The sequence below is a fragment of the Melospiza melodia genome, chromosome 15 (assembly GCF_035770615.1).
Source record: "Melospiza melodia melodia isolate bMelMel2 chromosome 15, bMelMel2.pri, whole genome shotgun sequence".
NCBI classification, from domain to species: domain Eukaryota; kingdom Metazoa; phylum Chordata; class Aves; order Passeriformes; family Passerellidae; genus Melospiza; species Melospiza melodia.
In genome coordinates this window covers 2357350-2374350 of record NC_086208.1, presented here as the reverse complement: position 1 = coordinate 2374350, position 17001 = coordinate 2357350, and the positions used below count along the sequence as shown (strand labels likewise).

The 17001-nt window shown below is 47.7% G+C and overlaps 1 protein-coding gene across 2 annotated transcripts in view; it reads right to left on the bottom strand.

Moving 5' to 3' along the window:
* Positions 1 to 17001, bottom strand: part of CSNK1G1 (casein kinase 1 gamma 1) — a 99624-nt gene that overhangs the window by 24068 nt on the left and 58555 nt on the right. For both annotated transcript variants that reach the window (XM_063169320.1, XM_063169321.1), the window contains exons 6-7: positions 6087 to 6238; positions 290 to 524 (exon numbers count right to left, since the gene is read on the bottom strand). In XM_063169320.1, coding sequence (XP_063025390.1) covers positions 290 to 524; positions 6087 to 6238 — 387 coding nt within the window. The remainder of the gene's footprint in view (positions 1 to 289; positions 525 to 6086; positions 6239 to 17001) is intronic.

The window sequence follows — 17001 nt, the reverse complement described above, 5'->3', positions numbered from 1 at the left end:
ACAGAGGAACAAAGGACAAGAGGAAACAGCCTCAAGCAGCACCAGGGAAGGTTTAGGTTGGATATTAGAGCAAATAATTCACTGAGAGGGCTGTCAAGCATTGAACAGGCCGCCCAGGGCACGATGGAGTCACCATGCTGGGGAGTGTTCAAGAGACACGTGAATGTGACACTTGGGGACGTGGTTTAGAGGTGAACACTGCAGTGCTGGTCAGCTGTTGGACTCAGTGACCTCAGAGAGCTCCTCCAGCCTGAAGCGCACTCTGCAAGCTGCCCCCACGCAGACAAACCTTTGCCAAGGTGCGTGTTGATGGACATGTATCTCGCTGTTCCAGTGAGACTCTTGTGCTCCCTGTAGGGAATGTGTTTTTTGGTTTCGGGGTCGATGTACTCCTTGGCCAGCCCAAAGTCTATGATGTGGATGACGTGCTCCTTCTTGTTGCCCTGCCGGCCGATGAGGAAGTTCTCCGGCTTGACGTCGCGGTAGATGAGGTTCTTGGAATGCACGTACTCCATCCGAGAGATCTGCAAAAAGGAGGGAAATGTGAGCAGAGCTCTGGCTCCCAGCAGAGCTGCAAGAGGAATGTGTCATCCCCTCCTTTCCAAGGCTATCGTGCTGTGCTCGCTGCTTTATTCCCACGGAAATGGCAAGGGCTGTTTCTGAGGCGTTACCACTGGGATGCAGCTCTTGGCAGGGTGCCACGGGAGCTGCAGCAGCCTTTTTGTATTGATTTTAAACATACTAAACCGGTTACCAAGAGCTCTTCCCTTGCCCACCTCCTTCCCCTGTTGCTCTGTGTCTTACCACCTTCCTCCCTCGACCCATATGTTGTCTTAGACATGCCAGATTCTTTGTGGAGGGGGATTTTTGGGCAGGCACGAGCTTTACGATCTTCAAAGCTGACTAAAATAATAATTAATCTCATTGCTGTCAACTAGGAATGGCTGGAATATTTTTCAGCTTTTGACTGATGTTTTTCTGGAAGTTTGAGTGAATGGGAAGGTGGAAGGGCAGGAACCTCACTTCTGAGGTGACAGAGTGCCTCTAACAACACACCTTGCTCAGAAGAACATCATTAAAATTGCATTTGAAAACAAACATATTGCAGGTGTATTGTCAAGCAGTTCTCCTTGGGTCCTGAATTTAGGAGATGATTCTAAAGGAAAATAATTCTCAATTCCATTTAATTTATTACCTTTAATTGCCTTTACCTGTTTCAAATGAACACACAAGAACCCCCATTTATGGCTGTCCTGGTCACAGCTGCCCTGCACGCCAAAGATGCTTCTTTGGAAAGGCTACTGGGATTCACACAGACATTTGTGGGCTGGCAATGCTACGAAAGCCCTGCAAAGTTGCACCAAGTCCCAGTTTTGCACTAACGAGCCTCAGTCCCCAGAGGTCACTGCCACACCGCTGTGAGGGACAGCACAGGGACATCCAGGGTGAGGGCCACCAGCTGCTCACCCCCACTGGGTGGATCCTGCTGGGAAAGCTCTGCAGGATGGAGTCTCTGCCTCACTGAGCCATCTCTGCCCCAGGCAAGCATCAGGAACCCCCCATCAGCCCTTCCACCCCCTGCTCACCCTGCTGGGCTGGCACACCCTGGCTGCTCCTTCATTCCGCACTGAACCCAGACACACTCCCACCTGGCAAACCCAGACCACTCTTTCTCTTTACACATCCTGGACCCACACCTGGTTTTAAAAGTCCACAAGCATGTGATCCTCCATCACACTCCCAGGCCCTTATCATGCACCCTGTTTTAAAGGAAAATCTGCTGCATTTCCACCTCTTGGAAAGAAGGAGCAGGCAGGAGGGGGCAGCCCTCCTTATAAAACAAACAGCTGTACAGGGAGGGCAGCAGGCAGGAGAAAACTGGCTGCAGGTGAATCAGGCTTAAAAACCAGAATTTGCTCCAAGACTCTTCAAAGAAGGGAACAGCACGTGCTGCCGCTCCCTCCCCTCCACGCAGTGATTGATTCCAATGTGCAGACAAAATGGGTTTCACGGCTAACAGCCATTATTTCCAATCAATTACAGCCTGGTGCAGAGCAGAGCAGATGTTCTTCAGTCATTCTTCACACTTTGAATCACCTACAGGACACAGCAGCAGGTCGTGAGACAAAAAGCCACGTTGGGAGGCAATTCAAATGAAGATGCAACCCTTGAAAGTGGAACAAAGAGTTTCCTCGCCTCTCCACACATAACAAGCTTCCAAGTGGAGCCTGACTGCCTCATTTGATTTGTTCCTGCTACCAAAGCAGCTCAGTTGTTGAAATCCCAACAGCAATTAGAGAGCCTGAAAAGGGCCCATTTTTTTTCTTCTTTAAAAACTCTCTGCAAGTTGCAGCAGGCAGGACAACAACCTGGACAGCTGAGGTGTCAGGTGAGCCATTATGCTCCAGCAGCAATCAAGGGCACTTATTTTCCTGCCTTTTTTCCTCCCACCTGCCTTTTTTTGCTTCTACCACACACACACACACACACACACACACACACACACACAGAGCTGCTGTGGGGTCTTTCATATTCCTTCTTTACTTCCAACCTGCCTGGACGCTTCATGCTGGAGAGCTTTGCTCAGCCATGGCAGCTCAAAGACACTCCCCGAGTCAGAAAGATGTTTCTTGGAGCAGCTTCCACGCTTTATTCAGCCTGACAAGCCAGTGTCCCTGCTGGTGGCTGCTGTGATGTGGAGTGTCTGGGCTGCATGTCCCTCCCAGGCTCTGCCTGAGCACACAAGAACAGCAGTGCTGGGGCACAACCTCAGCACCAACCCCGGCTGAAGAAAAGGGGAGGTGGAGCTGCCACTCCAGAAATGTGCTGGATGCACAGGTGCCTGCTCCTCTGGGTTTGAACTACAGGCTCAAAACACTCTGAATTAATTCTTTTAGGGGCAGAGAAACCACTCCAGGAATGGAATGCTGTTTTTCCATTGCTCTGACACTGGAAAACCAGCAAGCAGGGGAGCACTGGGGTAGATGGAAGGCTGTAAATTACAGAGGGATTTCCATGGGCACGGCTGGCTGAGTCCATCCTTGGAGCCATAAATTTCCATTTCAGATGTCAGAGAAACCTTTAGGAGGGGGAGAATCCCTTGGCACACGGCAGGACCCCTGTGCTGTGGTGGAGAAATGAGAGGAAATTGTGACATTTAGCAGGTGCCAAAGAAACCCGTGCTTTCGTGTGCCTTCCTCCTGCCAAGGCAGCAAGTGTAACAAACCCTCTGATCCCAGAAAGGTAACCCTTAAGAGACTGATCTTGACAGCAGCTCCATCTCTAGACCTTCCTGATAAATTTGAGCCCTTCTTCCACACAGCAGCTGCTTAAATACAGATCAGACCAGCAGAGAATGAAATTAATCTTGTTCAAAGGCAATTTTGATGGTCACTGGTAGAAAAACATCCTGCCACAACTCGGTCCAGATCACATCCAGAGTATTTTTCCAGTGCCTGGTGGCACAACAGACCTTGCTGTAAGCTGTCAGTGAGCTTTGTACAGGCTGGGCTTGGCCAAGAGCGAAAACCAGAAGTCTGAATAAAAAAACATTCTCCCCTGAATTATGGGCCGTGGGGACTCACATAGTGACCACACTTTAATTGCCAGGCTTGGCTTTGTTCAGGAGTTTCACCCACTGGAGCTGATCTACTGGATGTCTTCAGCTGCATGTGGAGTATGGAGGAAGCAGTTTGAGTCTGAACAATTCCCAAAACAAGCTGCCTTCCTTGAAGATTCATTGTCATCCAGTCTCTCTTGCCCTCAGCCAGGAGAGCCTTCCTGATGTAAAACTATGTTTGAATTCTCCTGTAACCCCACGTGGCACTTCTTAAGAGACATTGCCCTTGTTTTTCCTAGAGAAACTCCTCTTTCTTCTAACATCTGGAAAGGATCCACCCCAGCCCTGAGATGCTGCAGCCTGTCAAGCTCATTCACAACAGACAAGCAGAAATACGTATCAAAAAATATCAAAAAAGTGCCTCTGGTTAAAAACTGACCACAGGACTGGATGCTCCTACAGACATGGGGATCACCCTAAGTATGAGGAGAAAATCAGGGGACAAATGCCCATGGCTAGAATTACAGCTTAAACAGACTTGGCCACTGAGAAGCAGGAATGAAATGTAGTTCATGGATGTGAGCCCAAGGAGTTTGAGAGTCCAGCTTTCCTTTCTGATGTGCCTCACACAGGAGTGTGACACAGTGACTGCAATCATTTAGTGTGGGAGAAAGATTTTCCCTAAAGCCTTGTGGCTAGAGCAGAGTGTTTTCATTTCATTTGAGCAGTAAATGCCAGCCCCTCTGGAAAACACTTCTGTCAGGGCCAGGTGATGTGGCACACCTGAGCATGTCTGATCTGTCCCCTTAGATGTGCACACTCCTGTAACCCCCCTGAGGAGACTGAGAAGGCCCTACAGCATCTCCCCACGGCCAGAGGAGCACCTGATCCTCTGGGAGAACATCAGCTCCTGCATTTCCAGCTGCTTTTGCTGTCCCCCTGCATGTGTTTTCCACCTGGCACCAGTGTCCTGCTGAGCTGCAGCCTGGCCACAAGTCCAAAAGGTGATGCCAGTGAGGAACATCCAAGCCCAGAGCTGAGCTGCAGCCCCAGGGCACAGCAGAAGGCAGCAGCCATGGCTGTGACAGTCTTAATTTCCCCAGCAGCCCCTTGGGAATGAATTTACATCTTTATATTTTCCCTGCAAAGGTCACACAAGCTGCATCTGAGGCTTTGCCAGCTGTTGCCACTTGATTTAATCAAAGCCAATACTATAAATTGGTTTTCCATTGATAAGGAAACATTCAAAACCAAAAGAACTTGACTGCTTTGCTGGGGAGGCCTCAGCACCAGGCAGGTGCTGCTCAAACTTGTGCAGTTCTGACCTCAGTTTTCCATCTGCTGTGTCAAACTTCAGTTTACCTGGAAAGGATTGTGTTCCTCATCCCTTACATCTCCTCTTTCCTACCATGCTTCTATCCACAGAGATATTAATGTGAATATACAATTCCAACTCTGCTGTGGAGTATCTGGGTGATCCCAAGGTCCAGCTATGCAAGATCTGGATATCTGCAGATATTTAGGAATCTGCAAGCTAGTGTGAAAATCAAAAAAGCCAAACTGACTGGCAGGCCCCACTGACTTGTGGAAGTATCCACACCACATTTAGTATGTTCAGCTTTCATGTTGATCACTTTTAACACAAACCCAAATCCAAGCTGGATCTCTTCCAGCTTGACTTCCTTTCCTTTTCAGGTACATTAAAGGCTCTGTGATGTTGCCCATAGAATATTTTATTACAAGTGTCAGGAATTTAAACCCACTTGATTGACCAAATTCTGACCACATTTGACAGAGGCAGAGCTCTCAAAGGCTGCTGTTTTGGCTGGGGAGGGCTCAGCCCCCACTGCCCGGTGAGGTTTCAGTCTATGGGCTGCCCAGCAGCACCAAACCAGCAGAACTGGTAGGAGTGTGGGAGGGTGCTGTGCTCGGTGTGTCCCACGGAGAGGGTGAGAAATGAGATGTTCCTGGGATGTCCAAAGAGAGGGAGGGACCTTGGCTGTGCAGGGGATGCGAGGTCATAGGAATCCAGCTGCACTGGTTCTGCTGTGCAGGGAGCCACCTCCTCGTCAACATCACCCGACCTCCCTCCATGGGCACGAGTCCTCCTCACCCCTGAGAGGTTTTCTTTTATAGGAAAGATGGACAGGGACCTTGGACAAGGGACTGGAGTGACAGCACAAGGGGAAATTGCTCCCTGCAGCCAGAACACAGGGTTAGATGGGATATTGGGGAGAATGTGGGACTGGGGAGGCCCTGGGACAGGTTTCCCAGAGAAGCTGTGGCTGCCCCATGCCTGGAAATGTTCCAGGCCAGGTTGGACAGGGCTTGGAGCACCCTTGTGTAGTGGAAGCTGTCCCTGCCCATGGCAGGCAGAGTGAGATTAGATCTTTGAAGGTTCCTTCCAAATCAAACCTGGTGATTCTGTGATGGAAGAGGATTCTCCCAGCACTGCACCTTGCACTGTGCCCACCCCAGGATGGAAGGACACCCAGGACACCCCAGGGCAGGCCCTGCCATCACTCACCAGCTGAATGGCAATCATTAACACCGTCTTCAGAGTGAAGGTCCTGTCACAGAGGTCAAACAGATCTTCCAGGCTGGGACCAAGCAGCTCCAATACCATGGCATTGTACTTCCCACAGGGTCCAAAGTAATACACCTGGGGGAGCCCTTCAGCTGGAAGAATAGGGAAAAAAACTGGAATCAGTCAATGGGACAAAGTTAATTCCCCTCCCTCTGTGTGCACACCTTTTGTTAGGCAGTTTTACTGTCACTTCTTGAGGGTTCTATCTGCTGCTGCTGCCCAGCAAGGAAATAAAAGTCCCAGCACAAACTGTGACTGAACCAAAGGCCAAACCTGAGCAGTGCAGGCTCTGCTCAGCTACACCCCTGCACAGACAAAAGGGATTTCAGAGCAATTAACAAGTCCACCTCAAAGCATTGAGCTTTGGCAGCTTAAAGGCTTGGATTTAGGGAACACGACACAAAGTTCCTTGTGTTCCACTAAAAACCAGGCAGAGAACAGCCCCAGATGTGGGTTGGCATTTGCTGGAGCAGTTAGGAAGATGACAGTCCTTGGAGAAAATGAAGCATGGCCAAAAAAGGGCTGCTTTGTCACCAAAAATAGCACCCAGCCCTTGCTTTTCAGCACAACCTTAGACAAAGTTTACACTCAATAAAAAGGAAAAAAAAATCTTTTTTCTATAAAATAGGAAAAAGTTTTAAATTTTGACCAATCACCACACAAAAACAGGTGATTATGGTCATTAGCATATGTGCACACAACACATCTATCAACATTGAACTGGCAGGAGCCAGAGCCCATCTTCCCACCCAACAGACTGCTCTGTGGGAGTGCAGGGTTGATACTCAGCTGGCAGGGGATTTTTGGGTGGATCAGCTTTCTGAAAGGCATCAGAAGCAGAGGGGAAAAACCAGCCTTGATGTTGGAAGACTCAGAGAGCTGCACAGCACTCCTGGAATTACCTTTGAGTCAAAAAGGAAACCACAGCAGCCCATACAGGAGGAATTTAGCACAGGCCCAACTGCTCATTTTGCTAATCAGCACCTGCACCAACCCTCGGCGTCCTACAAGCTGGGTAGCATGTTTAAATATCTCTGTATTTCCAGTCTACACCTCATAAGCAGCTCCAAAACACAACAGAAAGGGTTTGTTTTGAAATACAGGGCTTTGTCTTATGTCAAAACAAAATATGTGCTTGAATGCCCCAAGATTTGGCGTCCTGCTATTCGGTGTAAGGGCTGAGCACGGGGAGCACTGCTATGTTTTTTTCCCACAGAGATCCACAAATTATAGTGCACAGGACCTGAAAGCACTGTGATTACTAATTTTATGGCATGTTTTAAACAAGTGCAGGCATGCACCTGGATTTGAATGAGTGATCAATGTTAGATATAGCAAAATACTTGACTAATTAAGTGCAGAGTTTGGTGTGAGGTGCTCAGTGAAACATTCCAGGCTGGAGAGAATGTCAGCAACACAACAAGTGCAAGTCCTACTCCAGATTTAGGGAAACCCTGCTAATCCACCCGGTGGCACTCAGAACTCTGCAACCTGCCAACAACATAACAAAGCAGCACTGAGATCACCAAACTGTAAATATCACAGAACTCCTGCTCCAAAAGAACAAACTGCAGTTTGACAAAGATTACCTGAGGAGGGTTTTAATCTCATTAATTCACATGCTCTGGGAATCTGTCAGCAGGATGCATTAATGGGATATTACAGGGCATTGCAGGAATTCCCTGCCTAACCAGTGTTTTGTGTCCCATGTAAAACACTGACCCAACCTGGGGTTGGGAGGCTGCTGCTCCTAACAGAGCTCCATGCTTCAGGAAGCAGTCACACTCATTAAATCCTCTAGGAACACAGGATGGTTTGATGCAGAAGCAATTCAGAAAGCCAAACAATGACGGGATATGATCCAGGCAGCTCCAAAATGCTTTCAAATATCCCAAAATCAACACAAATGGCAATTTAATGTCATCAGCCTAGTGCTGACGGCTGGAATAATTGCAACAGCTCTTGAAGTGACTCACGGTGAGCCACTGGGTATTCAGTGAAGTCTGATGAGGACTTACCTGCAAAGTCATCTCTAACACCAAGATAAGCATCTCTATTTTTTAGAGAATAATAGAATAATAATAGAGAAGAAGAGAGTAACAGAATATTTTATGCAAAGTTTAAACCTGAGCCCATTATAGATTCTAGATACAGACAGACAATGAGCACCTCTACCACAATTTCTACAAGTCTCAAATAGTGGAACTGAGGAAGGAATTAGTTAGGACTCTGCTAACTAAGGCATGCAGGAGAATAAAATTGTAGAAAGGCTCTTAAAGAAGGTGAAGGATCCCATTTAATATCAATATTCCCAGGGGAATATGAGAACATTTACAGCCTCACGTGGTAAGGGGCAAGCACTGCAATCAAAATGAATTTCCTACCGGGCATAAGACCCAGAAAAACAGACTGCAGCAAGACCCAAAAGGTGGGGATTTCATGTAGGGAAGGAAGCAACACTGCTTAGTGCTCACTGGGATCCCAATTCCTTCAGCTTTACCTATTCAGAGCTCACAGCCCAGAGCTTGGAGTACCCTCTTTGTCTTAAACCCCCAGGAAAGCTCTGCCTTCTGTGGGAGCTCTGGCAAAGTGAGGCCTTAGTGAAGAACATTAAAAAATCATCCTAAATGTCAGAATACAGGAGACATCATTGGCTTCAGGCGTGTTTTTAGGGTTCGATTTTTCCCTGAGGGTTTTCTCCGACTGCCAGCTCTGCAGTCAAAGACTTCCCTCTTGCCCTTGCCAGGATAAAGCTGCTGTGACATCCCTCTGGATCCAAAGGAATATTGCTGATGAGCCCTGTGGAGCTCCCAGCCCACACCAGCGATCCTCAGCTCCACACTAGTTAGGGAAATAAAGTTGAGAAGAACTCAGCATAACATATCCTCAGCTCACTCAAGCTCAACTCAACATTCACCATCTTTTTGGGAGGAGGAAAAACTCCACAGATGAACTTGATGTACACATTAAAAGGTGTGTTGGCAGATAAACTGGATGGAACCTGAGATACAGGCAGCTCCACAACCACTCTGAACAGTAAAAAGGGTCAGCCTAAAAAAATCTGCATAAAATTTGATTTTGTCACAGCCCATCTGCATAATTTATTACGTAGCTTGGCTCTATTTCAGCGAAGAGCATTGTGTCCTGGTGCTGAGTCCATTGTCACAGTGAACCACAGGAACTCCATAAATACCAGCAGAAGATCTGTAAATACCTAAGAAGGATGTTGCCAACTGAAAAGATTGATGGAGGAAAAAGGACTTTTTTTGCCTGGGCAGTTGGAGTTGAGGTTTTTAATGGAAAGTAATCTCAGTGGGAGAGGACTGGAAAGGTCACACAAAGCCATGGTGTCATGCTGTAGGTGAGCAGCTCTGAATTCAGAGATGAAAAGCCACCAGCAGAGCAGAATCTCACACTGAGGACTCAAAGGTACAACTCAACACTTGAAGTACAAACCAGGATCTGTTTAATGCAATTAATGCATGAAATCACATCACAACCAAGAATTTCTCCATGGTATCAAACAAGAGCAATACACTAAGGGAAGAAAATACAGGCATGCTATGTGCAGGTTCTCCTTTGGAGGAAAAGCAGTTTATTACAGCAGAGACTGCTGCGAGCAGAAATCATCTCAATTTGCTTAACGGCTTTGGTCTCGCTGCTGAGTGATTTGGCTCAGCCACATGGAAAAGGGCCCACTCCACCCTCACTCTCGCAGGAAGTTTATCACCCCAATAAACACAGACTGATTGCTGCACCGGAATCCACAGGCAAATTCTGCTATTTCAGCAGAGTGATGTCTTGGAAGAAATTCAAGCTGAGCGCAGCGAAAACCTAGCAAAGCATTTTGTAGATTAAAGCATCACTGCTGGAACGAGAGCAAATGCAGACATCAAAGCCAAAAACTCAAGACTTTGATTCCCCCACACTCCTGAGACTGGCCTTGGCTTTCTGGGGATGCTAAACCCTCGCTGCTCTGGGCTGCCACCAAAAGGGACCTTCCCATCCTTCCTCATGCTCTGAGGCTGAGCAATATGTTGGATCAACCCAAAAAACACTTGGCTTGAGCTTCAACACAAGAATGGGAACTGTAGCAAGGAGCAAGATCACAGCTCTTCCACAGAGCTGGATTAACACCTGGAGCAACACCTTCCAGGAACTTCCACCACAAGATGATTCGAGCAATGTTATCCACTCCATGCCACCCTGGATGATTTCAGTAATGTTATCTTGCTGCCATATCTTTTAGAGCATGACTAATGGCCACAAAACTCCTCAGACATCCGACATACTCCAAAAAAACTCACTGGTTCAGGCACACAGACATTCCAAAGCCATTTCCAGGCCTGGTTATGAAATGGTGATGGGCAGAGATGCCAATCTAAGGTTATGCCCGAGGGAATAATCAGAGTTTGCAGCACCTGCCCTGCATGGAGGGCACAGGAAGCAGAACCCACCTGCTCCAGAAGAACACCTGGCCTGAGGCTCTGTGAATAAACTTCATCAACAGCAAGTAAAATACACCCAAGGAGGAAGGAGGGAGCAAGTGCAGGAAGATGCACGTGGCATCTACATCTATGGAGGGACAAGTGCCACATCCCCATACAGGAAATCCCCAGAAACATCCAGAGCTTGGGATCAATACCAGCAGTTTCTGAACCACCCATGGCTTTTGCTCCCGTGGGAGCAAAAAGGTGGAGGTGTAGGCAAAGAGAGAAGCTGATGTCTTCAATTTCAAGAATTTAAGAAGAATTCAGACCCTCTCCTCATGCAGGTTTTGACACTGAGCTTTGTTGCAAAGGGGAGACACTCCTGAAGAGCCCCAAATTCCACACCCAGAGTGGGGAGGAATCCAAGGCCAGCAAAAAGCTGATGCTTGATGCAAACCCACGCTCTGTGTGGGCAGCAGGAACTCTTTCTCACTGAAAGAGATGCAGACACACACACACCAGAAGCATCAGTGCACAGAAAGTTCTGTGTGGTTTTAAAGAGGCTCTGATGAATGGGCCGTAGATTGTCACAAAATTCTCATTCAGAGCAGAAAGTTTATTTTTACAAATCACAGAACACAAAATTACACGATGAACACCATAAATAGCAACTGTGAGAGGGCTGAGTATCTATAGCTAAAATTAAACATGTTCCAAACAAATTAAACAAATTGCTTTAGAGTAGTCAACCCATTTAAGCTGATTACACTAATGAGGATCTACCCTTCTCTTAATTTTCAAATCGGAATAAAATCCTGGCTGAAAGAGAAGATTTGTGATCAGCATTGACTGGGCCAAGATCTCAGCTTTTAATGTCTTCAAACATGTCCCATGTAAATCTACCTGAGCACGTTACTTAACAGGTTATTTCTGTGAGCTGCAAGTAAAAAGACTCATCCTGCCCTTCAGATTTTGGAATAGTCTGCTTCAAAAATAGAAAGATGGAACAAAAGTTGAGATTGGGCTTGTTACTGGGAATGACCTGGTCCTAAGGGTCTTTCACACATTTGATTGGATGCCTTTCAGAGAGATCTTCCTTCAAAGTACAGCTGCAAAAGCTTTATAATACAGTCCTTCACCTTAAATCTTCACTGGAGGAGCTCAGGGAATGACAGAGATTTTGGGTGATTGAAAGTGTTTTCTCTTGTTTGAGAAACAGCAGTTGAGATGTGGAGGAAAACAAGCAGAAAATGCAATTTGTGACTCCAGCACCAGCTCACCTGCAGGTGGAAAAAGAGGTTGTGGAAAAGGTCTGCCACAATCTCACCAACCACTCCTAGGCTTCACCAACCTTGAACTAGCATAAGATTAGGGAAAGAACCTAAAAACAGGGATCTGATCCAACAGCCTCACACAGAAACATCCACATGGAGAAGAGGGGTTGGAGGAGCTGGAGGAAGGCAGCTCCAGTGGTGACCCACAGAGAGCACCACCATGCTGAGAGTGCTTCCAGCCTGTAAAGCTCCTGAACAGTTTCCTTGCTCTCCTGAGCTCCGATACTGTGGTTTGAGAGCCCAAAATTCACCTTTAGTTCTTTCTCACTCACCTGCACAAGGTGAAGAGCAGCCAGGCCCGTCCAGACCCCTCACACATCTCCTGCTGTGTGCTCCAGCTGCTGCCAGACTCTGCTGGCTCTCTGCTGCCAGCTCCTCACAGCATCCTGTCCCTGCTTTGTCTGGGCAATAAATCACTTCTCCTAGCAATGCTGGATGCTCCTGTGCGACCGTGCTCACAGGGATTTTCAGGAGAGGGAAGAGACGAGAATGTTGACTCCATGTTCAGAAGGCTTGATTTATTATTTTATGATATGCATTACATTAAAACTATACTAAAAAGAATAGAAGAAAATGTTTAATCTCAGAAGGCTGGCTAGGAATAGAAAGGAACGAATGATAACAAAGGCAGCTACCTCAGACTCTCTGTCCCAGCCAGCTGACTGTGATTGGCCATTAATTACAAACAACCTCATGAGACCAATCACAGATGCACCTGTTGCATTCCACAGCAGCAGATAATCAATGTTTACATTTTGTTCCTGAGGCCTCTCAGCTTCTCAGGAAGAAAAATCTCAAGGAAAGATTTTTAATGAAAAGATGTCTGCGACACTCCTGCACCACTGCCTAGCAGGAATTCCTGTAGCAGGACCTGCTTTAGCCCATCGGTAGGTGAGGAGGAGGAGGAGAGGCAGAGCAAGGCCCTGCTCCTGGCCTTGGATGTGGAAAAGGCACAGCTCAAACACTCTGAACTCGAGAGCAAATCACTCAAGGGAGAACCTCAGAAGCTGGAAGGGACCTCAGAGCTGCCATGGGCAGGGACACCTTCCAGTAGGGCCAGGTTGCTCCGAGACCCATCCAACCCGGCCTGGAACACTTCCAGGGATGGGAAAGGCACAGGAAGGTACTGGATCAACACCTTCTCCCTGATGATGGCAGAGAGAGCTGAGCCTTCCACGGGAAGAGATGACACTGAGCACAGTGTAAGGCAACAGCTGTGCATGAGCTGGGAGGAGACATAGCTACTGTCATCTCCTGGGAGTTCCATGTGCACTCCAAGACTCCAGCCTCACTCCAGTTTATCTCACATTATGCAGGATGCATTTTAACCCTGCTGTTTTTTGTTTCATTTTGGTAATATCTGAACCTACAAAAAGAAAAGGTAGGGGAAAAGGAACAGGAGAAAAACAGACTGGGGAAGGACAGAAGGAAGAACATATTTGTTCTTGATGCTGGTAAAAATCCAAACAATTTGATTTTTACTTCAACTGCAGAAAAACAAATCTCAGGATCGTTGTGTTATTAGAACAGGGTGGCATTTCATCTTTCTTGAGTGGTACAAGCTGGTTTCCTGACATCATGGCTTCTCTCAATTAAACAACTCTTCACATCCACAAAGCACTTGAAGAGGGGGTACCAAGGAGACATTCATATTTGTATTCATAAAGATAAAAAAAGGTTGGGAGAAGAATCAACCCTATCTGGAAAGGTCAAATGCAGGAAAACTTTCAAAATCTGGGAAGCTTACCCAGAAACACCCATTCACAGGCAGTTTCTTAGCTCTAACAACTAAATTCGTCAAGTGAAATTGTTTCTGTTCTTGACAAACACAGAAGAATAAAGAACAGCACAATAAACTGATTTTTTTCTCAAGTTTCAAAAGACTGAATTCACATTTCTAGGGTTTGGGGGAAATGACTGCATTCAAATCTCCACGTTACTGTTGGATTTTGTATCCAACTCAACATCTTGCTCCAGTGATGATGGCAGCTGGCACATAGAACAACACCTTAAAAGAAGGATAAAACCAGTAAATAACTTTAGAAGAGTTATTTCAAACCATCCACAAAAGTTCTAGTTAATTACCTTTTCCCACACACCTGCAATACAGGGACAAGGATGAAAGAAAACCACTGGAACTGCCCAGGGCAGTGGTGGAGCCAGTCAATAACATTCCTGCAGGGATTTAAGAGCCACTGTGGATGTGGCACTTGGGAACAGGGGGTCATGGTGGCCTTGTCAGTGCTGCTGGGGTGTGGTTGAGATGGATTCTTTTCTTTGATGGTTTGAGAAGGATTCTTTTCCAACCTAAACAATTCTGTGACTCTGCTCCTCTGCAGGTCACATACCTGTGTGAGCACATCTGGGTGGCCAAGTGGGCTCTGCTTTTAAGAACACCCACAAGAACCCAACCAAAAAGAAAGAAAAAAACCAAGAAAGAAAGAAATTCCCTCCTTTCCCCCACAAAAAATAAAAATCCAAGGAGCAACTGGAAGTTGCTCCTGATCAGTTTTCCTTTGCTGGGCCCTACCTGCTGAGGGGGAGTTGAGATGAAATCATGGGATTCTTAGGTAATTTCTTTTCTTTTGGGAACAAATTCATAGAATCATGGAATATCCTGCACTGGAAGGGACTTACAAGGACCAACAAGTTCAAGTCCTGTCCCTGCACAGACACCCCAACAATCCCACCCTGTGCCTGAGAGCATTTTCCAAACACTCCTGAGCCGTGGCAGCCCTGGGGCTGTGACCATTCCCTGGGAGCCCCTCTGGGGGAGGAACCTTTTCCCAAAATCCAACCTAAACCTCCCTAATACAGCTCCAACTCTTCCCTTGGGTGGTGTTCCTGGTGACAGGGAGCAGAGAGCAGAACTGTCCCTCAGCAACACGTTATGCACATGAAGTGATGTGTGCTAATGACATTACAGGTATAACCTCGAGAAAAAATCAACAACAAGAGTTCTTGGTTGCTCAGCAGCACTCAAATTTAACTCCAGAAGCAGTGCCAGGGAAGAAGCTACTTCTGGGCAGATGAAAAATGCCACAAAAGCAGCAAAAACAAACTGCTTGTGCTGAATTGCCCCTCTGGTGCCCAGAGAACCATTTTGGTTTGCTCTCAGCAAGTCCCAGGTGGCTCCTGCTGTTCCTCAGCTCATCTCCATTGGCTGGGGGCAGAGCTTTCCCTGCTCCCTCCCCAGCTGCACACAGGGTGACATTTCCACGATGACAATGCAGGAGGCTCTGCCAGCCTGAGCTGCAGCCACAGCCCTGAGCAGGGGCCACAGGCAGTGCCACCAGCACAGCACAGCCACCTAAGGCCAAACTGGCACACAACAGGCAGGATTTGTCCTGGATCCAGCAGCGTTTTTACCTGAGATGGCAGATGAGGGGTCAGACCCGGCTGGATAAAGCAGATGTGGTATTGGATATGTACCCTGGGTGCTCAGGAGGAAGAGGATGCTCGGCCTTGCTCAGGCAGCTGAAGGCCAGGTTCCCACCAGACTGTGCTGGGACAATCTGGGGCCATTTCTGGCAGCACAGCCCTTTGTGTCACCCCAGAGCTGTGCTGGGATCTTCCTGCAACCCAGGCCCCCAGAACTCCCACTGGGAGGGAGGATTTCTGCAGGTCTGCCCCTGCAGCAGCAGCAAAGTACAAAGTGATGGATAAGAATGAAATCATGTGAACTCTCCACAACAAGGCAAGAGATTGGCTCCCATCAGTCCCATCACTACTGTAGGACTGGAGGGAAAAAGGGATTTTTCACATGAGTAGGGAAGTGTTACCAACACAGTCCTTCCAGCCTGAGGGAAAACCTCCCACTCCCTCTAATGGCAGGAGAACCTGCTGCCAACAGAAGTTCAGAGGCACCAAATCAGATCCTGCCTCCAGATCCCATCTCTGTTTCACCTTAAGAGAGTCAAGTGAGAGCGGGTAGGAATTTTCAAACAGAAAAATTTTTACAAAACTTCACAACTCCAGCCTGACCCATCACACTCAGGCAGAGCCTCTGCCTTATCTTTCAGCAATGAGAGGAGGTTTTTCAATAGCAGGCAGGGCACAGCTCCAAAACACAAATTCCACACCCATTGGAGAGCCTGTCTGGGAGGTGGGCAGCCCTCCATAACAGGACTTTCCTGGCACAGCTCAGTGTTTCACCTTAGAAACCTCCAGTGTGTGCAGCATGCCTCTGCTGCACTGGAAGGGATCCCACTAAATCCAAAGGGGAAAGAGCTTTGGGTCAAGGCAGCGCTCAACACCTGACACAGCAGCCCCTCTCAAAGCTAATTTTATCACTTTAAACCTCAATTAGTTCCTAAGTGCAGCATCCCCATGGCTTGAAGAATGTTCATAGAAGGGGAATGTTCATAGAAAGAGGAACAAGCAGAATAGCAAACCAGCTCCTAATGCTCATTAATTATCCTGGCCCCCATTGCCAAACTGGGTTTTTGATTCAATGTAAATATAAATTCCAAAGTTTATCTTCAAACATCACGTGTCACGTGGACTCTCCATCCCTGGAAGCTCTCAAATCCAGGCTGGACAGGGCTTGGAGCAGCTGGGATAGTGGGAGGTGTCCCTGCCCATGGCAAGGATGTAGTGGGATGAGCATTAAGGTCCCTCCCAACCAAAGCAGTCTGTGGTTCTGTGGTCTCCACCTCCCCACTGAGGAACTCCAGTTCCCAAGCACAGCCAGCAAGGCTTATTTCAGCTCAGGCTCTGCTAGAAGGTACCAGAAGCAGCACAGATGATGAAATGTCTGTCCCTCTCCTCGAGTCCTGCTGGATCCTCAGGGCAACAGCACATCCCACAACCCACAGCCTGCTCTCAGTGGGCATTGCTGACCACGAGGAGAAGCCAGTGGGACATCTGGGATGACCTGGATGGGACCAGCTGCTCCAGGTTTATGGAAAAGTGTCTCCAGGAAAGGCATTTTCCAGCTTCCCAGCATCCTGCTGCTCCCCTTCAGTGGCTGGTGTTTGATTTGGAGCTGCTGCCTGGAGCTGCTGGTGTTTGATTTGTGATCACTGCCACAAATACCGGAAGAGCAGGAGATGCACGAGGACTTTTCGGAACATGAAAAGGAAACTGCCC